The sequence below is a fragment of the Phasianus colchicus genome, chromosome 20, assembly GCF_987193195.1.
Source record: "Phasianus colchicus chromosome 20, bPhaCol1.hap1.1, whole genome shotgun sequence".
NCBI lineage: Eukaryota > Metazoa > Chordata > Aves > Galliformes > Phasianidae > Phasianus > Phasianus colchicus.
In genome coordinates this window covers 4,065,841-4,077,882 of record NC_143455.1, presented here as the reverse complement: position 1 = coordinate 4,077,882, position 12,042 = coordinate 4,065,841, and the positions used below count along the sequence as shown (strand labels likewise).

Genomic DNA, 12,042 nt, shown 5'->3' with positions numbered 1-12,042 from the left:
CCACATCCAATAAAAAATAATAGCTAAAGAGAGTAAGAACGAGACGCTAATTACTAAAGCTGTATTTCAACCTCGGGCCATTCCTGCTTTCTGTTACCTGCTGTCAGACCCCTGGAATTGAGATGGGCTTTTCTAATTATTCTCTCTGGATCCATTATTCAGTAAGTAATTAATCTTTTATTTTACACCGCTCTCTCTTTTCACGGTTATTTTATATAGACTGCTCTGCTGCTACTGCATGGAGAACTCTGCACTTAGCAGCAGCCTGCACTGAATAGGAGGCAGGAGCTGCATTTTCCAGGAGTTACTCCTTCCATTCTCCCAACCCGTTTGTTGTCAACTGGTTGGTTGGCTGCATTTGTTGTTGATTGGTTTTGTTTTTTATTGGATGAGGAAGTTTCAAAAAGAAAGAAAGAAAGAGCCATGCAACTCACTGGGGCTGGTCTGGTCGCTGAGCCTGCGCAGTCTCCCACTGGAGGTCCGGGTGATTCCTGCAGCAAGAAGATTTGCATGAGCCAAGGGATGCATGTGAACATGGCACGTGCCTCAGTTTCTCTTTCTTAAGCACAACAGAAGTGGGCAGGAAAGCTCTGAGCCCTCAGTGTGGGATGCTGTGTTCTGGAATGACCCCAAACACTGTAATTTCCCCATACAGAGATTTCCTTCTGGGGGCTCTGCAGGAGGAGAATGGGCTCCAGGGTCCTTCCTTCCATCATCTCAGCACAGGGATGTGAGCTGGTAGCCTCCAGAGTATAGCAGCCATGTGGACTCCTAGCTCAGCTCTAACTCTACCAGGTCACACCATTTTTTTAAATAGGAATTTCCAATCTGCAAAGTGCTAAAAGTCTCCCAAATCTTTTTGGTGATGGTGTTATTTAATTGAGAGTCATAGATTTCAAACAAGTATCTTCTCACCAGTCTGTTGGACAAGAAGGATTAAAATAGCATTAAAATAAGCTGCAACACATCCCCCTGTTGCAGTATGGAACATAGCCTCAACCTTACAAACCTTGTCAGCTGCAGGAGTTGGCATCATACACAAAAGAGGGAAAAAAAAGTATAAAAGGCAGGAAAACGTCCATAGCAGTGACCCTGGGATGGAGGGAGGGAAGGGAAAAGCACTGCCTGGCAACTCGACATGGAAAAAACGCCTCATGCTCAGAAACTTCTGCTTGTGTGTATGCATGTGTGTGTGTATTTTCTCTCTGCCTTCCTCTTTTAACATAAAAAGCCTCTGTGCCTACGAAGCCACGCAGCTGAACCACAGGGCTGCTCCTGGGGAGCTGTGGTGGCACAGGGCAGCTCCGGGTGCTGTGCAGCTCTGCACATCACTCAGCCCACACTGCCCATTACTGACACACAGACAAGGGCTCATGAGCTATAATCAGCATTAAAGTTTTTAACCAGTGTCATATTTGTTCTTTTAACCACAGTCCCTGATTTTTTTTCTTAATTATTCCATCCTCAAATGCCTATTGCTGCTCTGGCAAAGAGGGAAAAGGCACAATTCCTGTGCTTAGCAGGGCTCTGAGTGTCCCTTCTCCAGGCACGGAGCACTCAGGTCCTGGCACAGAGGCAACATCTCTGCCCCATACATGCACATGCAAGATGCTGCACTGAAATCTGGCTTTAGAAATCGCTCAAAACCCAAAGAAAAACATCCCTGACTGGTGACACATTGAGGAAGGCAGATATGCAACCATGCCGAGCTGGTTAAATACATTTTTTCATGTTCAAAGCCTTCATCCAGTCTGCGGCAAAGCAGGATGGAAGCGGAGCGAGGAGCTTACAAGCTTGGACAGGATCACACATAGGAAATGGGTTTCATTCCCTTCAGCAGTGGAAAAACACACACACGGGTTGGAGCGTCCACGCGGCACCGCTGCAGCATCCATGCATGGCTGAGCAGTACCTCTGGGCAAACACTTCTGAGAGGCCTGTTGTCTACCCTGCCAGTGCTATCTGCAGTATTTAAATACATAAGCAAAAAGGTGGGCAAGATAAAGCGCTCTGTATTGGAGATGGGATTAGGAGGAAGTTTTTCCGACAGCTGTTGCTCCAACCTTTGTGTCACACTGTATTAATAATACATAACAATGCATAATAATCCCCTTCCAATGGAAGGGGAGCAAAGCAGCAATTCATCCAGCCTGTCCATCACCTCAACAACAGATCTGGAAGGAGGAAGCAGCACCATGCAGCCCCAGACCACGATGCCTCATGGCCCCTCCACCAAGAGAGCATCCAGACAGCTCTGGAAAGCCAGTAACAAGCAATGCTTGTTACTGGCAAGCCAGTAAGACAGAAGAGAAGTTCTGTCAAAAAATGAGAAAGCAATAGCTAAAAATATGCTGCTCTGAGCAGGCTTCCAGGAAGCCAGTGATGTGGGCAGGACTGGAGCATCAGCACACCAACAGCATTCCGGGGTTATCTCTATTTATAGTGTGGGAGCAGCAGGCTGAGCCCCACTTTGGGGCCGTGGGGTTACGAGACGAAAATCAATGCCTTCTACCCCAGACGTGGTGTCTATGAGCCTTCCCTTTTAACACAGTTCAAGTGCCCTCAGGCCGTCCTATAAATTTAACATAGTGCACTGAACTAAGAAACATAATGAAATGTGCTTTATTGGGTTGAAATTTGGAATGCTTTCCCGCACTCCAGTGGAATGACTTCAAACTAGAAGAGTCCACAGCTAAAACAGGTCCATCCGAGATTAGTTCACTCAGCCCAGCAGATGTGTGACAGCAGCACAGCACCATAACTTTCTCAGAGCTCAGCCTCACGTTGGCTCAGAGGCTGAGCAGTAGGTTTTCACATTTATCATCAAGGACCAATCCCCTCCAGACCTGCAGGCTGGGACCATCAGGCAGCATAGCAGCACTGTAGGCACACTGGGTTGGGCTGGATGCTCCAACACAACTACAGAAACCAAAAGTGCTCCAACAGGGCCATGTCAGGGCAAGTGAGGTCTCAGACAGGCTCGCGTGGAAATCATAGAATCATTAAGGTTGGAAAAGACGACTAAGATCATCTAGACCAACCATCAACCCATCACCAGCATGCTCCCTAAGTCACTGCCACCAGCAAATATGGAGCTGAGTGTTCTACTACTTTGTGCTTCTTGCAGCTGCTGATTTAACTCACATGGGTGTAAAGCATTCCAATATTAGGAGACTGAAGCTGATGTATCTGGGCAAACTATCCATACTACAGTGCAACCTTCCCAGTTGACTTGGTTGAACCTGAGACCAGCACTTAGAAAGTGTCAGCCACGTCAGAGATGTGCAACAGCAATACAGTCAACACATACGTTCTCCAAAATTAATCAGAGTCTTTCATGATAAATCCTAAACTTTCCAACTATTCCAACTAGCTTTCCCAATTATTCCCAACTTTTTCACCTATTCCCAATGAAATGTAATCGTAACAAGACAGGCCACCTGAAATTTACTTTCTCCTCACAGTAAGTGATCCATGCCTCTACACTCATAGCACGTAGAAATCAAAGAGCAAGAGACTAATTTCCATCATCAAGAGAAAACATGGGGCGAGGACAAACAGTGGAGGATGTAACCCAGAATATAACAAATGAACCCAGACCAAACAAGGGTTGTGTTAGAAAGGGATGGGCCAAAACCAGCAGAAGGCATCCCAAAGCAGTCCCAGCTTCTCCAGACAGCTAGCACGACCTTGTTCTGTTCCGTTGCTGGTGTGTCTGAGCTCATATCACATGGGTTCCTTCTTCACCCAGAATAAAGGCAGCAGAGTGTCAGATTTACTCTCAGGACCATCTGTTTTGGACCGTACAGAGTGTGAACTCCCTCTCGTTTTACCTACATCTCAGGTAGCATCCCAATAGCAAGAGAACTGTCTTTACCAGCAGTTGTATCCCTTCCTGCTCCACACAAACAAGATCTATAAGCTCTTTGGATACAACAGCTGGAGAAGACTTCATCAACAAGGAGGATGGAAGCTGTTAACAGAGACAGTTGTGCATAGCACAGCCTCAGTGGATCCTCCAGTATCAGCTGCAGACCAAACTGCAAACTGATAGTGCTGATATTGGACATCACAGACCTATTTTGGACATCACAGCCCAGTGTTGGAAATTATAACCCAATGTTGGACATCACAGCTCAACGTGAAACATCATGGCCCAAATCTGGACATCGCAGTCTAATGTTGGACATCACAGCCCAATGTTAGCATTGCAGTCAGTGCATATAGCCTGGAATGACCGGAGCAGCAGGTGACAGAGAGGCTGCAGAGGAGCTGGGGACCATGAGGGAAGGACATCTGTTAGCAGAGACCAAATGCCTCTGTTGCTTCAAACACAGCTCCAGTGAACCACACAATTACAGCCTCAGTTCCATTAGCTCAAAATCCACTTGCAACATTAACCTCAAAAAGGAGTGTGTAAAAAAGAAAGAAAAATTCCTGCTTATATCCAACACTAATCAGAACACTAATCACCAAAGAACAAAAGACACTTTGCTAGACAAAGATGTCATCCCCAGTGCATGGATTCATTCTGAATCAAGCGTTTTCAGCAACAATTTGAGCTTTGCAGGGATGGAACACAGCTGCACCCAGGGGTGAAGGTCACACATCATCAGACCCTTCTCCAGCACAGCTACCAGCACCTGGGTGCACCAAGGCTGAGCACTGCTAAATGCCCTGCGCCATCACCAACCTGTCGTGAGAGCTGGACAGAGCTGGGCTTGGCAAGCCAGCAGTGCTAATTGGCACAGCGTCATTAACACAAGTAGAGCGGTGAATTCACACACAGAGAGAATCTGGCCCAAGGATTACAGATAATCCTCAAAGAAACCACAGGAAAATAGACATTAGCAGGATGCAGCTATTCCTACCACAACATTATACTCCTAGCAGAAGCCAAATACATTCTAACTCTAAAAAATGCTCTAATGATAAGAGGCAGCAGCAATTAAACCTCAGTTTTTCCAAAGTCAGAATGGTTTCCCCAAGCCAATGAGCGGCCAGCCCAGAGCTCAGCAAGGGTCAGAGGGAAAGGGCCTGCATGCAGTGGGAGTTAGCACACGAGCCTTTGATCAAACTCAGGCATGGATTCAAGTTTTTAGCTCCAACCACGGTAGTTCCCAGGAAATCAATTAACACATCCATAGAGATCAAGGTTGGAAAAGAGGAGTTTAAAATCACTTTGACTGACCCCAAAACCTACAGCATATCTTTCCATCTTGAATGGTGCCCAGCTGACCTTGCTTCAACCAAGGGTTGGCTGTTCAGAGATATTCAATTGACTGAATTGTATTCAGCAAGACTGAAACACTGGGACAACCCAAGTTGCTTTGATTGCTCAATGACTAAAAGCTCTCCAGCAGCACAGGGTCTTCATTCTGAGGTGAGCAATCTCATCTCTGAGCACTCAGTTGATAGAAATATCAAGATCATTTCACCGCTGTGTGTGATGGCCTTCATTGCCCACAAATTCCTGAACAGCTGATAGTCATTGAGAGATATGCTGGACAACCATGAAAGCACAGAAAAATTAGCACAAGCGGTTTTTTTACTTATGAAAAAAGCATGTTAGTCATCATCTGTGGTCCTTCTGGCTGGAGTGTTCCAGTAATCCAACAGGGCAGCGGAAAGGACGCCACGTCACCACACTGACAGATCAGATGATTTGCACAAATGCGTGTTTATAATGCAAGAACCCACACATTGGAAGGGACAGGCAAAAATGGGTCAGTTGTGTGTGCTGTCCGTTTTGCTGGTTTATGCAGTTCTTTTCTGTAGAAGAAGGAAGGAACAGAAAAGCATTCTTGTGAAGCCATGCTGACTGGGAAGGGACCTTATATCCACTGACAAGTCTAAAATCACTTCCACTTCACTGTTGAGGTTAACCAGATCTCCAAAGAGATGTTCCTCTAAATTTAACCTGTCTTCACTGCTATCCTCATGTGCAAACAGCATTAAGCTTCTGAAACCCAACAGAGCAGAGCAGCAGGACCTAAGGAGAACCACAGGGCCCTCATGGTCTTTTTGCTAAATGAGTGGGTTTTGCAAGGCTGGCTCAGGGCTTGCAAAGCCATCACAAGAGCATCTTGGACCTGGTCCCATTCATTTCTGTAGAACCTGCAGCATTCCTGCAGAGAAAGGAAAGGGAGAAGGCACCGCAACTCATCCAAGCTGTGGCTTTGCTCAAAGAAGGAAATAATCAAACTCTTACATTAACCAGCTGCCACCAGTGCTTCTGCAAGCTCAAAATGTGTTAGTTAATGATTAGCATTAATAGCACAAGAGTACCCAAGTGCCCGAATGGGCTAGGGATAGGGCATGGCATGCAAAGCACTGTGCAAACAGAGAATAAAACAAATGATCTCTGCTCAGCCCTTTCCCTTTGCATTCCAAAAAACCCCAAGCATTTACAGCATTCAGACCCACGCGTGCATCAAACCTTCCCAGGTTCATCTGGCAATAGCCGTGGATTAGCTAGAGAAAACCACTGTCAGATTTAAAAGGGAGGAAAGGAATTTTAAAACTGCAATGTGGTATTTCCATATGGAACAAATACTCCCCAGACACCCCACTGCTCTCCTCCCTGCTCCCACAGGCTCTGACCATGCAGGACTCCTGGTGCAAGCTTCCCAACCCAGCATCTGGCTCTCTGCTGTGCTCTGACACTCTGCTTTATCACACCAAGCAGCGTTATGTTATTTCAGAGGGAGGGGAGAAGGAAATCATCCTTACTTCGATTTTAAATCCCTTTCTTGCCACCTCTTTGCAGCCTCAGTGCAACATAAATTTTATTTTTCAGTGTGCACGCTGCTTTCCTTCTCTTATTTTAGACACTCAGAAATCAGAGTTCTGCTTCACAGGGTGCTCCTGCTACGAGTATCCTAGACTCGTTGTCACAGCCCTGAAAGGCCAGGGCTGCCATCAGGATGCAATACAGACCCCTTCTGTTTGCCAGACTTTGAAAGGCAAATGTTGATTTTTCCCAGAGAGTGATGGGACCGCATGAAGGGGAAAAGGCAAGAACAAAGAGGCGGCAGCTCAGCAAAATGCTGCTGCCAACACGGGGCAGAAGTGACCCACCAGGCTGCTTGGCCAGTGGGACACCCAGAGCAGAGCTGTGCATTGCCCAACCTTAATCAAGGTCTGCTGGATCACAGATGGAGGAGATGAGGGGCAGCCTCTGTAACACCCTGACAAAAGAAACCAGCTTCCAAGACAGTTCTGGGTAAGAAGTTTAAGCTTAAATTGTAGCTTGGAACATCAAGCATCTATATGCTTTCAGTGATCCTTCCCCTTTGCAAGGAGTTGCCCCTGGAATCACCAGCACCACGAGGAGCCAGGGACCCCTGGGCCATGACTTTCTGCACGTAACTTTCCTCCTCCGTACATCCTTCTCTCTGCCTGGAAAACGAGGTGTCAAACACATTCCTCTGCTCACAGGAGCAGGAAGGATACATTATATAATGGTTTTACATTTTAGTGCTTGAGTCATTCTTCACGGTACAGCTATCTATAGCCTGCAGAAGTAACGTCCACTGTCCTTAAATGTCTGGGAAAGAGGGAAATTACAATTTGAGACTACCATGGAGCCCTACATCCATATAATTGAGGGTTTTTTTTTCCCTATAAAATCCATCCAGAAGTAGCCAAGGCAATCCAATTTCATAAGCTAGTAACATTCTTTGAATGTTTTCCCTTGTATCTTACAATTATATTTAATAGTGTCTATAGTGGGGAAATCGGACTAGAGGAGAACTTCAGCCAATTTTTAGGAAGTATTGGAGTGCCTAATATCATGGATCAGCTTACACTGGAGTTTGCAAAAGTTCCTTTACAAACTGTAGTGCGACTCCATCTCTATCCTGAGTGCATCCTACAACGCTGATGCTGCATCTACAGTTCCCCTCTTCCAAGTCAGAGGGACCTGTGGAAGGACAGAGCAGCCTTGAAGTCAGCTCTTGAGCAGCTCAGGGCTGTGTGGGTTCCTGCAGCTGCCAGCAAGGAGCAGGATTCTATAGGGAAAGGTAGAGCACCTGACACCTCAGCATGGCTCAGCGCTGGTGAGAGGCAGTGAAATCACTCCTGGCACAGGTGGAAGCTTTTTCAAGGCATGGAGCACTGCCTGCAGCCTCCAAGGAAGCTTTTCTGTCTTACAAGAGGGCTCACACAAAGAGGCACAAAGCCCATTCTGTGGGTCTTGCTGAAAGGCAGCATTGTGCAGGGCAGGCTCGGTGCATCGGAGCCAGGCGGCAGAGGTCAGGGCAGAAACCAAAATTCCTTCCACGAGTCGCTCACCGCAGAGATACAAATTTTCAGCCTCCACTATGAAATCCTTCACCGAAAATGCAAATGCTGCTATCTGTGTAACACAGATATACGTGTACATACACCCAGGATGGAGATGGGCTCTGGGTTGTGGTGGCTTCTCCCCAGGCCCATCTGCAACCACGGAACATCTCAGCCCATGCACACTCCATAGCATCATGACTTGGGCACTTGCCAGGCCCCCCAGCAGCACGAGGGAGGCTTCCAGGCATGGTGAGACATGCGGACTTGCACCATGAGTCACTAAACATGCTGTGCAACCTGCCATGGATCAAGTTGGATGGTTTTCAGGCATTTTGAGACACTGAGTAGGGTTGGAGAGGAGATACAGATTAAACTGAAGGAACCGAGTGATCCAGCCTGATTCCCCTTCACCTTTAGGGACAGGAAAATATAATTTTCCTCTCCTTTGCCTGACATCTGGGAGATAATTCCAGGAGCTACTCATTGCTAGGTGGGACCTCCATGCCAGCTATGGCTGAGGGACCAACATGAGGCCAAGGAGGATGCTTAGGGGTTGGAATTCCACCCTTATCTCCAGGGGCTGAGATCATGGGTGGAAAATATTTCTGCGTTGTTTCAGCCTATTTCCTGCTGGCATCTCTCTCCACAAAAGCACCTCTTTGTGAAGAGTTTTGGAGCCAGAGAATAACGTTCGTTGGTACAGACTAAACATATTGACCACTTTTGAGGCACTGGCTCTGTAATGGTGCTTATCCTTAATGCGACACAGCTGTTCCCCAAACAGCTCCATCACAACCAGGTCCGTGGGAGCAGCCCCAGCACCCATGCCTGGGGGATGCTGCCCCAGGTGACACAAAGCTGTCACCTCCCATACAGTTTATAGCCACTTGCTTTGAGCTGGGGATTGCCTATGCAGGAAGGATGTCTGCTAGGATTAGCATGACAAGCAGAGGTTTCAAGGCCAGGATCTGAGCCTCAGGCAGCACCTGCTGAGCACTTAGACAAAACACATTCAAGAACCCCAGACATCCCTCCTGGGGAGAATGAGGCACTGTAGTGGTTGATTTACCTCTGTCCCAAGACACTGTGGAAGATAGGATGGTTTATCCAACAGTCCCCAGCTGAGATCTGCTTTTAGATACTTCTTTGAACCAAGGCAAAACTTAATTCCACCTTGGATTTTCCTGGCCTCAATCCTCTGTAATACGGGATATTAGCTCTTTTCTAGCTTTAAATCGATATATGAAAGACTGAGGGCTTACATTTACAGTAATAAGCACACCTTGGGTTCTCTGCACACTCATTAGACAAGAAGCAGGAGGCGGGAGATCTAATTATGCCTGAATGTGACCCCACAAACCGAATGAAACAACATATTTCTCTGCAGCTCATTTTTCTTAGCAACAGCTGGTACAATCATATTTCTTACCCGGAATCTGCAAGGTGCCTCTGCCAGCCTGGGGAGCACAGGAAAAAGTCAATGCTCAGCCACACTGCTCCAGCCCCAGTGAGTACAACCTCTGCCAGGACAGCCCCATCCCTGCCTGGGGGGTAACGTCACCAATCAGACCCCAAGTTTCCATCTGTAACCTCCAGGGCAATGGGCATCTGCCACCAGTAGCTTATTCCATAAGAAGTGGAATTAAAAACAAACAGAAAACCAGCTGAACCAGTGTTTAATCTTGCAAAGATTATTATTGCATGATTTGAAAAGCAGAGCTTCCAGAACATAGAGCTTTGTTTAGTTGTCTTATTTTGCCCGTAATCTACAGGCATCAGGGCTTGGATGCTTCCAGGATGCTCCGTGGGACTCTGCCAAGGCAATTTTTAATCTAAAGCTTGATGTCCCAGCTGTGTTTTGACCTAAGGACACAACATTCATTCACCATCTGAAATGTGAAATACAGTGCTATAAAGGATGAAGATGATCCCATGCTGGGATGAAATGCCACTATGTTAGACAATATTAGAATTCAACTTAATCCCAACACACTGGATTGTTCCCATCAGATGATGCTTCCAGAGCCTTCACCATCCCTCAGCACAGGGCTTATAGGCAAGCATTCCTCACTGAGCAAGGCTAGCATGGGGTCTGCATGACGAGCAAAAAGAGCCGTATGTCCTCTACCTGTGCTCTGACCATACAAGGGAAGCCCTGAGGACAACCCTACAAACCGTTCATGGCACCTCTGCTATGTGTGGGAAAGGTGAATTCCTGGGCAGGTGTTTAACCCCGCAGTAAAATATGTTCAAAGAGCAGAAATCAATAAATGCCCTGCTGCTCCAGAGAACTCAAACTACCTCACCAGCATATCTGTAACACTTGTAAGAAGAAAGAAAAACTGTAAAATGATTTAGGTGCTACCTGAAGAGCTCTTATCTTAGAATCATAGAATCATTAAGGTTGGAAAAGACAACTAAGATCATTGAGTCCAGCTGCCAACCCAACCTTCTCAGAACACATCCCAGCACCCTTCCTGCACCCACTCAGTACAACCCAGTACAACTTTTGGCTATTCTCATTCATTCTAGCACACCTCTCTGAAGACACTGTTTGCCTTTGCTGTTGATGCTTTCTTCCGCATCCTTACAGAATTTCATGCTTTCTCCTCTTCCTGCCCCAGAGCTGACCAGGTTTGGCCCAGAAGCTCCCAGAACGCGTGGTCCCCATCTCCTCTATCTCCAGTGCATGTTGAGAACACACTGCAGAAACAAGAGATGGAGGGGCTTCACACAAACATTTGCACAGGGCAGGGAATGAGGGCATTTCACTTTCACCCAGGACTAAGGTTGGGTTTTCTTCCTGGGGCTATGGCTACATCTCAGATCAACCTTCCAGCTCCTCTCATCCCAGCACACTGCTATAGCTGTGTTACAAACCATGCCAAGAGCAGCCCACAAACTTTCCACTAGGGAATGGGAGCAGTTTGTAAAAGACATGCTTGTCATAATAAGCACCTGTGCTTTGCCATAGGCCATGGCACTCCTGTGTTTATAATCACAACCCAAAGGGCATAAAAGGCTCAGTAAGATCTGAGCATTAATCCAGGCTCCAGACAGATTATGAAACAACCTTTTACCATTGTTTTCCACCACAAAGCAAGCACAGGGGCTCTTGTTTTCCCATGATTATCCTTATAAATTTAACAAAACTGAACAAAAAAAATCATAGTTCTGTCATCCTCCTCTCCCCCTGCCTACCCACATTGCCCCCAAAGCATTACTTGTCTCCAAAAGCACTACATATATCAAAGCCTGACTGGCTGATGCCACCATCCAGGACAGCAGCTGGCACATGCAGGAGCCCGTGGTGAGGGCTGGAGCCTTTGCAGATGCATCAAACACACAATGGCTCAGCTCATCCCTCACCACACGAGCTGCAAAAATCAGCTGTCAGTTTATTTCACATCACTGTTCAGGGGTTTATCTGACAAAAATCCACTCCAGGAAATAAATCACAGCCTCGTGCTGCAGCTGCCAAGCAGGAAGGGGAAGACCACCCAAACCATGACATCCCCCTACAACCGCACTGCACCAGCAACCTTCCCCTGCTCAGATGTGGGACCTGCCAACCAAAGCATCTCACTTGTCAGTGCAGCAATTTGAGAAATTGTTTACAGATGCACATGTAGCTGAATGACAATTAGCATCAAGGGACAATTAGCTCCAGTAATGTCAGCCCCTCAGGCTGCGTGAGCCTGAACTATACAGTCAATAGTCAGCAGTTCTGAGAGTTGTAAGCTATCAACTGGG

The 12,042-nt window shown here is 46.9% G+C and overlaps 1 protein-coding gene across 2 annotated transcripts in view; it reads right to left on the bottom strand.

Moving 5' to 3' along the window:
• Nucleotides 1-12,042, bottom strand: part of SEPTIN9 (septin 9) — a 95,580-nt gene that overhangs the window by 76,073 nt on the left and 7,465 nt on the right. For both annotated transcript variants that reach the window (XM_090122073.1, XM_090122074.1), the window contains one exon: nucleotides 435-491. In XM_090122073.1, coding sequence (XP_089978199.1) covers nucleotides 435-491 — 57 coding nt within the window. The remainder of the gene's footprint in view (nucleotides 1-434; nucleotides 492-12,042) is intronic.